At 35.0% G+C, this 17,626-nt stretch overlaps 1 protein-coding gene across 4 annotated transcripts in view; it reads left to right on the forward strand.

Moving 5' to 3' along the window:
* Positions 1-17,626, forward strand: part of pcdh9 (protocadherin 9) — a 198,510-nt gene that overhangs the window by 51,119 nt on the left and 129,765 nt on the right. For 2 of the 4 annotated variants that reach the window (XM_087793925.1, XM_087793927.1), the window contains exon 3: positions 15,735-15,836. The exons of the other annotated variants lie outside the window; for them this stretch is intronic. In XM_087793925.1, the coding sequence (XP_087650051.1) occupies positions 15,735-15,836 (102 nt within the window). The remainder of the gene's footprint in view (positions 1-15,734; positions 15,837-17,626) is intronic. 4 annotated transcript variants of the gene reach the window in all.

Here is a 17,626-nt window from a genome sequence, read left to right on the forward strand (position 1 = left end):
TAGTTAATAAGCCCCTTAATTAGGGAGATGTGATGTCCTCTTTCCAGCGTTTTCCAGCCTTTTTAAACGTTTGATTTCATCCCATCTTACCTCAATTTGATCTGTCAGGCCAATTTAAGTAGCCATCTCATTGATCAATAGCCTTCTGTCTTCAGGCATTTGATTGCTCAGAACCTCGAGAATAATGCACCCACAGAGTTCTGTGTTGATTCATTCGAGGGTTGAGAACGCTGGAACACAAATGTCAATTCAAGTAAGAAGATGAGAAAAAGATGTGCTTCTTGGCCGGAATAGCACCCGCATTCTGTTGAAGTAGGACCTCATGACCAACCTCAAAATGTTATTTTGTAGAGTTTAAAAAAATTGCGGCATTTCCAACCAGATTTTTATTTTCTCGTTACCTTCAGGGCGCACTCAAGGATGGACGGGAACATTCAATACTACAATTTGAGTGAACCCCAGTTAAGCATCTGATTATATTCATGCTTTCGGCATGACATTTGAAATGCAAGCCATTTTCAAAAAAAGCCTCCAGGAAGCATCAATAAATAACAGCGTAATGGACAAAATGGACAAATGACATTGAATTTGAGGATCTCTTTTTTTCTGCTGCACTATTTATTCACACTTCCACTTCCGCAACACAAGTGCTCACCCCTAAAACCTTATCCTCCTGCGGCTTTATAATTTTTTCATGCCTTTTTATCTTTTAGGGTCAGCTTCTTCAAAACAAGCCATGCCACTGCTGGCAAAAGTAGGAGGTTAAATCCCTCATGTAAAGCGTTTAGGAAGAGCTGGCCTCTGAGCAGGGTCCTTTAAAAAACATTTCCCCCAGAGAAGGAGAGAGAAAAAAACAGCCTCGGCGACGGTGACATTACCCACCAAAAACAGGGGATATTTTGGGTTAATCTCCTAAATGGGCGGCAGAGACACAAAGAGCTACTCTGCCTCGACCAGGACAGCTGTTCAGCTCGGCTGCTCCGCACATTGTTCTGAAACTCATTGTTCTTATATCCCTCATTTTCCCTGGCTGCTCTGATATAGCCTCGTCCCACCGCTGCTCAGCTTCTACTGCTGCTGCAGGATGCTGGACCAAATGTGACTTCAGTTAGTCGATGCATTTATTGGTTGAGTTGACTCATGAATGACGACTGAAAGAACCACATCGATATCAGAATGGTAGCTTATTTATCCTAATATGAATACTATCAATACAAATTAAAGGGTAATAGAATAGAATAGAATAGAATAGAAAAGCTTTATTCATCCCCAGAGGGGAAACACACTTTTACAACAGCGCAGTTTAAAAAAATAAAGTGCCAGGAAAAAAATAAAAATAAAAGAGATAATACAAAATAAAATAAAAAAGATCTTAAAAATATACAATTATTTACAAAATTAGAAATTTAACACTATTAACAAAATACAATAGAATAAAATAAAATAAAAATAAAAATAAAAGAGATAATACAAAATAAAATAAAATAAATCTTAAAAATATACAATTATTTACAAAATTAGAAATTTAACACTATTAACAAAATACAATATAATAAAATAAAATAAAAATAAAAATAAAAGAGATAATACAAAATAAAATAAAAAAGATCTTAAAAATATACAATTATTTACAAAATTAGAAATTTAACACTATTAACAAAATACAATAGAATAAAATAAAATAAAAATAAAAATAAAAGAGATAATACAAAATAAAATAAAAAAGATCTTAAAAATATACAATTATTTACAAAATTAGAAATTTAACACTATTAACAAAATACAATAGAATAAAATAAAATTAAAATAAAAACAAAAAAAGTAAAAAATAAAATAAAACACACAAGAGGAAAAACACACTACGGATTAGCATCAGGATATTTAAAGTAGAGAGTTAAAAAAACACGAGTTAAAAAACAAGATAACATCACAAAATGACTTAGAATATGATGATTTTTTTAGGGGATCGCAATTTTTGTTAACATAGACTCCAAACCTGGCTATGGCCCCATGGGGAGCAGGTAAATAATTTTTAAAATAGTTGGAATTATTTAGGTGTATCTGTAACATTACAAATTATGTTTTAAATGTTCAGATATTATTTGATATAGTTTGATTATAGTTAATAATTCAATACATTTTAGAGATAAGTAATGCATGTAAATGGACTCTGTACTCAACTGTACTTTGAAGGTTTGCTCATATTTAAAGCTGATTGACTTATACGTTGATATCCTGACCTTCAAATAATCCAGTGTTTACTATAAGTTAAGGAGCAGACTCTTAATAAGAGTAAAAACTGAAGTTGAAGGAATTTGCTGACAGTGTTTGGTGAAGGAGGAGGAATGACAACATCACAATCAGGCTAGGGCTGTAGCGACACAGTTATCTCACAACGAGATTCATATTTTCAGCTCACAATAGATATATTTCGTTGCATCATTTTCTCAACAATTATTGTAGACACTGAATTTTAGTGATGTCTCGTGATGGTTCCATTCTCTTTTGGTTGATTGAATGAAACTGAAACCCCAAATATGCCATAATATCAACTTTAAAAGGTGGAGGAGTGGACTGTATCCTCTTGTCCTCTAGTCATCTAGTCATTGATGGGATCTCGCCCGATTTAATTGTTCCTTAAGCTGTGGAGGATCTAATGACGGCTGCCATCTAGCAGACTTATGTATTATTAATTGCAACACCAAAATAAACAAATATTTGTCAGTTAAATCTAAATAAAAAATGTTTATTATTTTATATTACACACACTTCATTGACCAAAGAAGATCTATGTTGAAAATAAAATGATTTGAAAACAAAAAAAATAGGAAACATTGGGGGGGAAATGTATACAGAGCTATTTAAAATCAATGTTAAATTGACTTGTTTTTACCAAAAAACAAGTAACGATGCTGTTGTTTCAATACTATACACAAGTTGTCAAAAATATAAATTTACAATCCAATATATGTAATGATTGATTGATGATTATTAGAATAATTAATTTATATAATTAATGTATTTTAAAATGATGCTTGTCGCCTTTTTTTTTTATAATAAATGTAATTTAAAATTAAAAGCAGCAAAAAAACGTCTTTGAAACAATTGGCATCCGACGGAAAATGAATAAGAAAAATCATGATCATATTTTCTATTTATTTTACGTTGGTTGTCAGTGGATATAAAAAAAGAGCGAAATAAACTCTTCATTCAGATGCAGACACGACATCGCCTTAAGCCACGAAAAACTGCAAATTGCGCTGTCAAATAAAAGTTTAATAGTCGTCTACTTCAACAGTGTACTATTAGATTTTAAAGAAGACACGACGGCCGGGTCGATATCAAATTGATGGCAGGTACAGCGAGAGCTTCCTTGACACAGTTGTAGAGTGATGAGCGCATTGAAACTGCAGCACTGCTGACTTATTAAATCTTTTCTTTCACTTCATGACTCCCAGCAAGAACCCAAAAATCCTGAAAATCCCAGAGACCTGCAAAAAAAAAGGCTATAAACCTTGATGACACTAACAGGAACAACAGTGTCGGCTGTCTTTGGCGCGTCAGCTGCTCCGAAGATAATCTTGACCGTTACCTTTTGCTGACACACTTGACTTTGACTGACATTTGGGTCTGAACCAGGGCAGATAACATCCCTGCATTCGTGGATTTAATTGAGGATTACTTTTTACGCAGCCCTGCTGTGTTGACTCGTCGGAATCCACTGTAGTATTATTCCTTATCGTTCAGCGATTTATCGCCGGCTTGTTTTGGCCTAAAGCCTTAGGATGATTCTTTTAGGTTTCGAAGATGATTTACATATTCATGAGCGGGCGACTCGGGGCAACCCTGAGATGAGTTAGCAGATGCTTCTTCTAAAATGTGTTTTGATTCAGCTAAATTAGTGACATTTGAGCCTCGGAATGATGGTTAATCTTTGTGTTAACGTTAAGCTTTGTTTTTATTTACAAAAGATGACTTACTTTTTGTAAACGAAGAATGTAACCTTGAATCTAACACGTCAACGCCGTGCCTTTTTATCAAATACACCAACACACACCGGGACTGCAGGGACTTAACTTAAGTCTCTTAAAAATCGTTTTATTTTCCCTCGTTTTTCGTTTGTACTTCAGTAATCAGATTTAAACAGACGATGAAGTAAGAAGATTTGCTACTTTTCTGTGGATGGGGATTTAATGTGACACAAAACTTTCTTCTTCAATTCCCAAGGTGTGTGAGAGAGTGTGTGAGCGCGACTTATGCCTCATAGAGTTGGGAATTTAGAATTTGCTCAATTTTGCTTTGTTGTTAATTCATTTCTTAATCAAAACCTTTTTTTTTTTAAACTAGTTATGTATATTTTGAATAAAATAAAAGTCTTAGTTCTTATTCATTTAAAATGAATTAGAATAGTAATATATATAATAATAATTGAATAATATAATAATATTTTTTATCATTTTTTCTTTCCTGGCTTTATGTCCTTAGGACTGTCTACATAATATTTAATTTATTAAACAAACAACAACAAACAAATTAATATATATATATATATTTATGTATTTTACTTGTAAAATGAATTACTCGTTTAATACATCATAGTAAATAAATTCAATTTTTTCTATGCCGCTGTCAGACATTGTTCACTAAATGTTGGTTCGCTGAAATCTGTTTTTCTTTTTTTTTTTCTTACTTAAATTCTAAAAAACCTGAGATCAATTTTTACTGATTCGTCACTTAAAATGGAATTTAATTTAACTGTATGAAAAGTTTTTAAACATCTGATGTGTCCTTAAATAATGTGAAAACTTTAATTAATGTAAATAATCCCTTGTTGGTGTCTTAATCGCAGCATGTTGCAGCAAAATAGAATCGTGTTAACTGTTATAGAAAGTGAATGAATAAGTAAAAACTATTTTACAGCCCATCAATATATACTCATGTCCTGAGCTCCATTTACTGTTGGTAGAGCTAGTTCATTATTTATTGATTCTCAGTCTGTACCAGCTCTATCTCTCTTGCCTTTTCACCTTCTTACTAAATTCAATATTTAAATAGCATTTATGTGACTCCGGTCCTTGCTATTGGCACGTGTGAAAATCTGCATTGAATAGCTGCCATGAATGTCGAAACATATTTGTAAACAAAACTGCTATATTTGTTATGAAATATTTCAACTGCGTATGCAAATTTGACTTGATGTCTTGGCAGTTATTCTGGTATCGCAATATTAGCAAATGTTGCACATTGCATGTCTGCCTAATATCCAGCGGCCCTGTCACAGATGATGCAACGTTAGCTCTGTTATTTTGATAAACATTTGGATCCAGTCTTCTAAGTGCATCTCTGATCAAAGAGAATCAAAAATTAAATGATTAAATGAGGGGTGACCCCTCCCACAATATATATATATATATATATATATATATATATATATATAATGTATATATATATGTGTGTGTGTGTGTGTGTTCAGATAAAACGTTTTTTATTAAGTTATCAAATGAGGATCTTAAGGCATACATTTTTTTTTTATCATTTTGAAAGGGTTTATGTTGAGATTTTTAAAATGAAAAATAATGAACAGCATTCTCATGAAAGGTTTGAGTAAGTAGTTAGTCCTGTGTATTTTCTTTCTTTTCAATACAGCTAATACTGTTTTTTAAGAATCTCAATTTTTACCGTGTTGAAATAATTAATTGGCATTCAATTAAATACATTAGATTTATAGCATTAGTTTTTGCAAGTACAATTAATAGGTAGTTTTTAGGTATTAAGTAGATGTTCTTGCATAGCACCTGAAGAAGAGCCTCTTGGTTTTCTGTATGTAATCTTCTTTTTAAACTACACGTTATTTTTGTCAATTAATTTGCTTTATAATTGAAGACCAAGCCTTGAGAAAAGTCCTGGGATTGTTTATCAGTGCTGAAAAAATATGTATCATTTTCCCCTCTCTCTGCTTGTGATAAACCCACATAAACGTACTTTTACACGTAAACAAACATGAATTGCTTTTTGATGCACTGACGGAGGCCATCCATGAACTCCCTCAACTAATTGATGAAAGTTTAATTGACTAGAACCGTCCGATGGTCGGGCTCGTGTCTGCACCGTGAGAGTACTGTCCCACTTTAAAAACCTAGCTGTGACTACAAGAGTTCTGGAAAATCCTGTAGCAAATCATTGCAACGATGTTACAATAATATGATTAATTTCCGATATGAATACCCGGAATAAAAGAGAAATAGGATGGGAGCAAACGTTAGCCATGGATTTTAGGATTGCATTTGCTATGATGGAGCAACAAGAACAGGTGACAGACTTTGAGTGAGTTGAAGCCAACTGTATACTGTTAAATAAACACTTTCTCTTCACAGTTCTGGCATTAGATGGGTACTTAAAATGCTGCTTTGGGGCAGTAATTCAAATGACAGAGAGACTTATTGGTCATTTTTGTATGGAATATAAACTTTTTTTTTCAAGCAGCTCATTGAGAAATGTAATGGTCATGGTAATTTACACGTGACATAAATGTTGTGGATAATTTAAGCGAATAATGACTAGAGAAACTTGCAAAAGGCTTGGTTGAAGGTTGAAGCAAATATGGAAAAAGTAAAGAAAGTAAAATAAAGCAGTTTTTTTTAGATAATTGTGTTAATTAAATTACTCAATAGGTTGTATAGTGTGTTTCTTCTAAAGCAGTGCATTATGGTCTTTTTAATCACGACTTGAATAAATTGTATATGTATATAAAAATGTATAGTATGTATACATTAGTGGTGTGTATTATCAAGTATCTGGAATACTATCACGATACAGAGGCAACAATGCAATATATTGTGATACTGTAGGAACAACAATGTATATCTCAAAGGATATCATTGTACTTTTGGCTGCGGAGGACGTAATAATGGCAGCCATCTAGTGGCCTGACGGGTAATTGCAACACAATAATGAACAAATGCCGTTAATTGTCAAATAATTAATAATAATTAAGCATAAATCAAATTATTTTATATTAACACAATTCATTCAATTGTAAAATATTAAATTACAAAGGTAAAAATAAAATTACGTGGTTTTGAAGCCGAAAAAATGAATGTAAAAAATATATATATATTTATATATAAAATAAAAAAGGTTCTTTTTTAGCAATAAAGCACAGTTTAATTTTTCGTGAAGAAAAATAAAATAAAATGTAAGTAAGTAATATTTATTTATATAGCGCTTTTCTAGACCAGGGTCACAAAGCGCTTAAACAATCAAAACAATACTCAAAAAAGTATATACTTTAAAGATCAAGATAATACTGAGAACAACACAGGAGTTCCAAAAAAAGCCTGAACAAATAGAAACGTCTTAAGATGTTTCTTAAAGGAGTCAGTAGACTATATCCAAAATGTATTGTCCTATTGATATTTTACAACACACCTAAAATTTCCAACACTTATCCATCTATATAGTTATGGAATTAAAGTTGGTGATGCATGCAATACTGAGTTGACCAAAGACAAATAAAGGACATAATCCAGTGTTTCTGCCGGAGGGTCTCTACCATTAACAGGTGGCACACCACCTCAAATGGCTTCCCGATATGCCGAACCTCCCATGGACGACCAGACGTTCACCGAGGGTTTGCCACATGCAGAGGAAACTCATTTCATCCACTTGGGTCGGGGAGGCCTCGGGCTAACAGGACCACATCATCGAATCTGAGCTAAGATGTCGAGGCCACGTAACCAAAAAACTCTTGCCTCTGGCTGTGTCTAAAAAAAAAAAACTGCTTACAAAGACAAAAGAGTCCAAATCTGACTTTAGGTGGACCTGACTATGATTTGGACTTTACCAGAGATTGAGGTCGAATGTCTTCCCCGGGTCCTAGAAACAAAAAAAAGTATGAAATTATTCTTGATATCAGGTTTGAAGTTTTCCTCATCAAGTGCTACTTTAAGTGTGTACTGCTTACACCAACAATCAGCATTTTCAACGGAATCAGTGTTGTTTGAAAACAGAAACCTTCGCTGGACTGATCAAAAGCTCGGATGCAATCAAGAACTTATCAGAACCTCCTGCTTAACTATGTGCTGCCAAAAAAAGGGATGTAGATGATCAGCAAATACAAGCAAATATGATGTAAATATAAATTAGAAAGAAGATTATAATCGGTTCTGAACTCCCCATTGGACACATTTTAAATCACTTAAAAAAAAAAATTCAAGGAAAGAGAAGACTTTCACTCCTTATGTCCTCATGTATCACTTAAAAATCTTCCAGGGATTAACATATCTTGTACTGTCTGAGCGAGTCTTTGCTTGACTGGCTTTGATGGTACTGAGTGTTCGGACTTCTTCCTCCACGGTTATAGGAGATGACATGGGCGTAGCATGAACGTCTCACTCCATGTAACGGTCTGACTGCAACCTTCATTGTCTCGTGTTATGTTTAATGGGGTATGGTGGAGTGGGCATGAGCCTTGTAAAGTGGACTTATATGGGTGAGAGAATTATTCAGCCTTAAGGGGCGCAAGTCCTCACTTGACTTAAACGCAGCAGTTTTTTTTTCTGCTTCTTCAATTCGTCGAGCTCCTTTTGAAGCAGAGTTTTTCCTCTTGCGTCTGAACAAAGGACGTTTGACTAGATGGAGGATCAGAGGAAGATGGATGGAGACGATGCGAGAGGGAGATGGAAAATCTCCGTATCCTGGACACTTCGACTGAGTGATGCCAGCGTCACATGCACCTGAAGGTTTTAACTTTTGCCACTGGAATTCAATTGACTTTTTTTTTTAGGTTAGGATTGTTTGACATTTAAGTCAGGTATGTTGGAGTCACACTATATCAAAAATATCAAAATATAACAAACTAATCCACTGACATTTGAGCTTGACTGTCTTTCTTCGATTTAATAGACTCCAGTGGAAGATAGTGTAGTTGTAAATATTGGAAGGGAAGTTTCTGTAAATAAAAATAAGAAAACAAAAAAAATGAGACAAACAAATTCTTAATGGATTTTGTATATTTTACCTGTGCTTGAATTGGTTTTCTTTGGGCACTATGATATCCTCCTAATCACCAAAAACCCACAGTTAAACCCATATTAAATCAATTTTTTTTAATTAGTATGAATAGAAATAATAAACATACCAAAGTGTCAAGTCAACCTTTATTCCAGTCAATAAAAAAATCACACGTGTCCTAGAAAAAAGTCTATACATTATTAATACCAAACTGCTGAAAGACAAATACCAATAAAAACAATGAAAATAATACATTAACATTTTTTTTACTTAATAACTCATTTATAGTGATGGGATTTCAACACGATGACTAATTTTCAGACTTTTTTCACACTTTTAGATTAAAATTTGTGTTGTTGTACAATCTTGAAAATGATCAATGAACAAGATTATGTAAGATATGAATGTAATATCTGTGATGTCATTTATCAAGGGTTTTGAAGTAAGAACGAGTTGCGTTTATCTTATTATTCCCTGGCTTTTAGGACAAAAAAGAGACTCAGTAGCTCTTTTTTTTTTTAGTGCCTTTTACTTGTTTTATCTGGTTGTATTATCTCAGTGTTTTTAACTGTGCTTATCTTTGTGACACTTTTATGTTCTTGTACAACACTTTGGATCAACTGCTGTTGTTTTTAAAGTGCTTCATAAATAAAGTTGAGTTGAGTTGGAAATCCAGTTTTGTGTTCCAGCCAGACTCGGTTGAAGAATCAGAGTGACTCTTGGGAAATGATGATTGGGTGATGAAAACATTTAGATGAGGCTGATTTGCAGCTAAAACCAGGGCCCGTATAACACAAATTGAGAGAAACTGTTGAACGAGAATATAATCAGAACGTACAGTGTGTGCCAATAGTGAAATTAGTGTTTAAGACTCAAGCTGTTTTTTGGACCAGCGTGTAAATATGTTTGCTTTTTTTTTTTATTCTGAAAAAATCTTTTTTTTAGTCTGGTGTTTTTGTGACTTCTGCTCTTTCTGCAGCCTGAAGCTGGGACTGGATGAACTTGTGGTTATCTGCTTTTCTGTTTTGGCTTCACTTTTTAACACTGGCTCTTGCTTTTTGCTCAATGGACACCGTGGGTTGTTAGCACTTCTTAATACTTTTAAATGTCTAAATGGCCTGAGGGTTCGAGTGTGTGCTTAAATGGTTGTTAAAGGGTTAGTTCACCAAAAATTGAAATTTCACTCATTTTCTACTCTCCCTCACCAAACTAATTGTTTTCCTTTTTAGAGTCGTAGGCAGAAACGAATGTCGAAACTAATTTAGCGACTTAGTTTTCCAAACAGACGCACCAAAACATTCAAATACCTCCATACTTGCTGTCTATAATGTACTTTTTCCATTTCGCATTAGAAATTATTCACAAAGAAATTAAACATGTCTATATTTTTGCATTTGTGTCTTCTTGTTTAGACTATTGTAACAGTTTATTTTCATGTCTAAACAAGAAGGAGCTGTCTCGCCTAATAATAAACAGAATCCTGGCCGGCTCTAGTAGAAGAACTCACATTTCCCCGATCGTTAAAACTCTTCACTGGCTGCCAGTTTCTTTAGGGATCAATTGTAAAAATCTGGTTCTTACTTTCAGAACTATTCATGGTCAGGCTCCTCCTTACATCTGATGGTTCCTGATCACGATTCCAGACCAGAGGATAGAAATCCTTCCAGGCTGTTGCTCCTAAGCTTTGGAACGATCTTCCTCTCTGTGTATTGTATTTGATTGTTAAAGCGCTTTGTGACCCTGGTCTAGAAAGGCGCTTTACAAATAACTATTACTTACTTACTTACTTACTTATGATTAAATGAAAACTATGCCATCTAACTAAACAATGCATAAGTCAGTAAAAAAAGAATGATGGTCACTGCCAGTCAAAAAACATATATATCGGTATTGAAGGTATTGCTGTGTTGACGAAGCTTCATGAAACAGTGTCATTATTTTCAGAGCCCACTAGATGGCGGTCTCTGCACTATTTTTCTTTGAACAACGGTTCTAATGAAACATCACATAATTTTTTTAAACTGATGGCGCCACCTACTGACCTCTAAACAACATAACACTGTTTCATGAAGCTTCACTAGCCCATCACTTATCAAAGGAGTTTCTCCAAAGTCTGGTGTAGTTCATGGACGACTGCGTGGCACTCGGGGATATTCAATCCATAACCATGTGTTTTCCGCTGTCACTCATGTCACATAAAATGTTGAAATTATGTATAACATCTCAATTTGTCTTTGAATACCAAGGCCTACTTGATTACATTTCCTTTGTAATAACTATGGTTACAGCCTGTTTCATCAGAACAAGTTGACCCCCCCGCCCCCACCTTGATCTTATTTCTGCATCTTAGATGTAATTCCTAATGTGCGGCGAATGGCAGAGAATTGTTTTGCTAATGCAATCACCGTGTTCCCTGCGCGACCCCCAGCATGCCGCACGCTCATTCCCGCACACCACATTTATACAATCTGCTTATTAGAATTCAGCCACAAGTCTGGCTGAAATCCTCCAAGCCATTAGCAGTTGTTGCAGATAGTTTGGGCCGGGCCTGAGCATCGACTGTAATGACAAGGACAGTTCTGGGGAGAATCGATGCCTCCCCTTGGCTCGACAAGGAAACAGAAAGGGTGGGCTCAATAGAGACAAGACCCAGGACTCCTGCCTTTTTTCAGCCACTTAATTGACCCAGATTTTGTTCGACTTGTCTAAAGACACTAATTTGTCTGGCAATAACAGAGAAAGCATGGGCGTCACTTACGGCCCTTAATGTTCCTCTCAGTAACCACATTTTTCTATTTGCTAATTTATGGATGCATGGATGGATTATATAATATATCAAACACAATATCAGCGCCAATTTTCTTTAAGCACAGACTCACATACTCTTTTCATCTAACAATATTCTCATGTATGTGTTTTAATCCAGAAGGGATTTGAAAGGCGGAGTTTGAAATGTATCCTACTTCCTTTGTTCTTTCCAAACAAAGCCGAGGTGCATCATAGCTCGCCTTCTGCAACTTTGTACACATGATTTATAATTGGATGTTGGTGTTTTTTTCGGGAGTCAAAAGAAGGAAAAAATAGGCTGCATGCATTTCCATTTCATTTCTGATGAGATACCCTCCTCGCTGTCATCAACTTAAGTGGAATGTCAATAGAGTGCCTTTAGAGGGGAGAGCGTGGAAATGGGCTTAACACTGAGACCCATAAACATAAAGTTTAACGCAGCCTCCTAAAAGGAGGAGCCAATCACGGCAAAGCTTTGCAAATCACCGAATAATAATCACAGATTTCCACACCGAGCCATCTCAACAGCTTAACATAAATAAGTTAGTAGCAACCTCTTGTGCGCTCTGGTTTTTCTAATCACCAATTTCTTTTTCTTCCACCATTTCATTTCTTTGCATATTTTTCCCGGGAAATAAAATAAATCCTTCCTTCTCTAAGTTCACATGAAAAACACTCTTAATTCTAGGTAGATCATCATGAATGTTGTTGAAGAACGATGAATAGCATAAGCTTCGGTTTTGCTGCTTTTTTCTTTTTGCAAATCTCAGCCTTGTCTGTATGTCGGACTATCTTTTATCTGATATTCTAAAGGGGTCAAGGTCACTCTTTCAGAAATGTTCCACTGCTATCTTAACACATTCAAACCAAATCAATGTGATCCTTCTTTAGTGTTTTATTTTTTAATCATGACTGAGTTGTCTGAGTTCCATGAAATCAATACAAAAGAAATAAAGATGGAATATTTATGTAAGCCTGGCTCAGATGGTAACATTTTCTTTACTGTCTCACACTTAACATACATAAAGTTATTCTTGCTATCTATATTTGATTATAATACTGACGTATATGTTGTTTTCAAACATCGATAATCCACACATAAACCACAGAGAAACGTTCATGACTTCCAACTTCCTGTTCCTCGAGGAGCAGATCCACCTTATCGGACTCTAACCGACAACCGATTCTGACCAATTGCAACAGAGTGGGCGTGGCCTTGGGGAGTCGGTTTCACATGTTCGGACCACTTTAAGATGTATTCAAGATTGATTTTATCAAAAATAATTTTGTGAGGTACTATATATATATATTATATTACAGTTACTGGACAGTATTATTAAAATTATTTATTTATTTATTTGTAATGTTTTTTTTGTTTCAGTAAAGCAAATTTTCTCACTCGCACAACCAACAAACAATAAACTGATTTTCCCTTTGAAACGTATTTATTATACAGAATCCAAATATCGATGTAGAACCCCCTGGAACATTGGTAGAAAATGGAATAAATGCCAATGAACTAAACACAAGCAGTTGTACAAACTAACACTTGCTTTCTTAAGCAGGTAGTGATGAGTGATTAAGTATGTATTCAAACGACACACATGTATGATGTTATCATAATAAGGTGTTTTTTTCTTCTCCTGGGACCGTCTTAAAACAGCTACCATGATGTACAAGCAGCGAATACGTTATATATATATATAAAAAAAAGACTTGTTAAGAAATGCATGTTGTCTTGTGATGTCAAGCTAAAGAACATGGTGGTATCTCCAAGGTAATTAAAGGGAACTCAAGGTCTTCTGCGACTGCACAAGCTTGGCAGGCATAGACTGTTGGTGAATTGCTAATTAAAGTATGTTTTACTCCTCTAATGAAAGTGATCTCAGGGAAAGGTTTGGAGACAAGTTCATCGGAGCAGCGTTACATACCCACTGAGAATTTGAGTAGCACATTTATTTTTCTTTAATCTGTACCTTTTACACACGGTCATGATAGTTAATTTTCCAACTGCTTACATGTGAGATGAGACAAGCTGCGGAATAGAACATCATTATTCAGTTCTTAGAAAAACTGATTAATCAGAAAACCTCTCATATTTATTCAACACTTATTTACATGATTCTTGTGTATCACAAGATTTGTTTGCTTTTTTTGATTCATGTAAAACATGCAGATTTATATCAAAAATTAAAGCCTCTTAAAATATTTTTGGACTAAAAAAATGAACCTTTTCTAAGTCTAATGTTTAGTGTAAGATACATATATTTGGAATTAGAAAGATGAATAAATATAACCTTATTTTAAGCGTTGTGTGATTAAATATTGTAAAGTTATATTCCTTCACACACTACAATGTCCACACCAACATGGAGGAACATGCAAGTTAATTGGAGTCAGTAGATTTGTCATCTGTGTGGATTTGAGTGTAATTTATCTTGCCCGTGATAAGGCTCAGCAAACACCAAGTGAATTCAAATCGAATTATTTATATGATTATACAACGTCTGGAGAGAGCTTTTGTTTAACGGATTCTAATTAATACATCGTAAAATATGAAACAAAATATTGTTTTGTTTTATTTTTCGTAGTTGAAGTAGTTTCTATAGCTCTGGCCTGACAGAAAAAAAGGTTGAAGTTGATTCCGTTGCACTCTGGTTTCCTCCCACAGCTCGGAAACATATAAAGGTTAACTGAGCGCTGTTGACCGGTCTGAAGGTCTGTGTGTTGGTGGTTGTTTAGGGGGTTTCTCCGGTTTTCAACCCCAATAGGTGAATAAGCAAGAGAAAATAAATGAATAAAATTGCTCTTTCCAAGCAAATACTACAAACACCTTATTCTAACGATTCTATAAAACATATCTAGTAACTACATATGACTAAAACTACAAACACTACTCTAACTTTTACATAAACGACTAATACAACTATTTTATTTTTTTATTTGCAAGTTCATGTTCATCATGTGCATGACTAGCGAAGCTGAATATTTGTATCTTCTTTTTCTGCTCAAACGCTAATGGTTGCACAGCAGATGGTGCCAAAACATTTAAACATGTTTTTGCCTGGGTCAGATTATTAGGAAGTAGTTTAAATGCCAGTCAATGTGGGCTGAAGACAGACTTTTCGGTTTAAATGCTACTATATAAACACAGCTTTAACATGACGTTTCTTCCGTGGCGTTACACACACAAAAAAAAGAAAATGTAGCCAAACATATTCAGGAATCAGAATAAGTCGGAGTGAGGTGACTGTAATGAGACAGGAAAGTGTCTGAAGTAAGCAAGTTTGGTCGACAATATGGCCTTTGCTGATAAGAGCACAAGTTGGATGCTATATAATGCTACTGCCCAGATAACCCGCTCCCTCATTCCTACTGGCTTCTGCACGGTGTTGTTGTTGGTCATCTAGAAGTCAGTTAAAGACAGTGATTTATGCTCAGGGCTTCATGAGGCAGAGCCTCATTACACACAGCCATTTTGAGAATCAGCAGATAATTACGGTATACATCATAGACCTCATGGGGCCCAGCAGATTCAGTTCATTCTCCTGACCTATCATTTAGGCCACTGGGCCCCTCAGAAAAGGGAACTAGATGATACAGTCATTTATAATGGGAATGTTTTTCAATTGTATCCCAGGTGAAAATAATTTGAGAAATGTTGATTGGGCCTTTGTTAATTGCTCTGCTGTGAACTGTCATTATAGATAGTAATTATTCTGCTAATGGTATTGTTCATTAAAGCAAAGGTGATATAGGTGAAGCTTGTGGGAATTATTAATAGGATAAAAAGGCATTATTCAGTGTAATTGTGTTTTCTTTGTACTGCAGGAGCATATTATCACATCGAAACCATGTTACACCTCTAAGCCATCATCTGCATCCACGTCCAAACCATTTCTTCTAACGACGTTTTCTTTTAATCTTCTACGAAGGAAACATTAACTCGTGCCCGAACCGAACTGAACCCTGAATATCTGGACCTCCGTCCCCGAGCTGAGCTGAACCCCGAATATTGGACCCCTTGCACACCCTTAGTGAGTACAAACGTATCCCATATGTCATGAAAGACTCACCCATTTTTCAAGTCATTCTTCCAAAGTAAGTTGACAAAAAACGATTCACATCCATTTTGAGTCGCCTGTGTTTGCAAAAACAAGATGCTTTAGCTTTTTGTTTAGTTGGCGCTGAACATACCTGCTTATAGGGAATACCAGTCCTCACCTGAATTTTACCTTTCTCTTACACTTCATGTCTGTCCGTACTACAAACTGATGCAGTTTGTTTTATTTCATTATATTTTGGTTTGCTTTAAGTCTAAAGCTATTATATACATTGGTATATCAAGATGTTGACTATATCATCATGTATGCACGAAAGGCATGACTTTAAATCTATAATGCCCCTACATCCCCATGTGTATAACCTGCTGGTGTCATTAAATATTTAACACTTGTTGGGTGCCGATGGGTGTTCACTGTCAACAAATGGGAATAGCTAACAAGGCACTGGTGCAGAAACAATACAAGTATGGCCATTCTAGCCCACCCACCAATCTCCCATGGCTTGGAAAGAACTCCCAGGGTATTTTAGCTTCGTGATGAGCACTTACAGCGGCTCTCATTAGCTCGCTGATCACGTTCAATCTTTTTTTTTTTCTTTTCTGTCGTCATATCAAAATCATCATTAGAAAATAGCTTGTGTCAATATCTATCTTTGCATTTACACTGCACAGTCTGGAGTGTGGATGCATTTTTTCTTACTATTACATTAAATGTATTCAAGAGAAATCCAATTAAATTAATAAATTAAATTCAAGTTTTTAATTTTTTTACATGACTTAAAAGGTGTAGATTTCAGGCAAGCCACTTATTTTAGGTCAGATTGTGAGTTTGCCATGAAACCTGGACCCAAGTGTATGTACTGAGCAGAGACTCCAAACAAAAGAAAAATAATTGACAGTTTAAATAAACACAGAATATGATACAAAACCACCTCAGAATAAAAAGAAAATCAGAACATAAGGCATTGTCGAAATGGTGTAAACGCACAGGAGGTAAAAGACAATGCAACACAATCTGAAATATCCAAGAAATACATTTTTTGACTGACTCAGTAAAAAACTCAGACATAAAGTAGAAAGAATAACCTAGATTAAATGCAGCTGTCAAAATGGGGTAAGACACAAAATAAAACTATGAAGAAGAAACTCAAAGCCAGTTGAGGATAAAAATCAAAGAATATACTAGAAAAGCTTAAGAATATACTAGAAAAAAGCTCAAGCGATTGGGAACTTTATCAGCATAGGATAGATGATTAGACACCACGGACTGTAACCACGGAGCTTTAAGAAGCAGCTTCAGTTAGCAATGATTATAGATGTATTCTCACCCGATCTTCATTATCAGTCAAGTAAAAGACGGAAAGGAATTCGGAAGGAAATGTAATAAAGTAAAATGACGGACAAGATCACAACAAGTCTTATGTTTATATCCTACATTTACATGGGAGTCATGTTAGTCATGAAGTGCTTCATGACAGCATTTTTAAATATTGTATCTACTCCATATTGATGGGTAGAAAGTCCAGTGGTAATCTGAAACTATACCAAGCCCCCCTTGCCTGTTTTCAGTAAAGTTAAAAGAGAACACTTTTGGCAATTGTAGCAATTCTTTTTCCACCTCCGGCCACTACCCCTGCTGTAGTAAACGTTGCTGTAACAATCTAAGCAACAGATAAACTGCTGACATTGTGCTGAGTTTTCCTCCAGCACCTGCAAACACTCCTTATCTGTCTTTTTCTCTTCTGTGTCTATTGTTCTGACAAT

The sequence above is a fragment of the Callionymus lyra genome, chromosome 6, assembly GCF_982586985.1.
Source record: "Callionymus lyra chromosome 6, fCalLyr1.hap1.1, whole genome shotgun sequence".
Classification (NCBI taxonomy): Eukaryota; Metazoa; Chordata; class Actinopteri; order Syngnathiformes; family Callionymidae; genus Callionymus; species Callionymus lyra.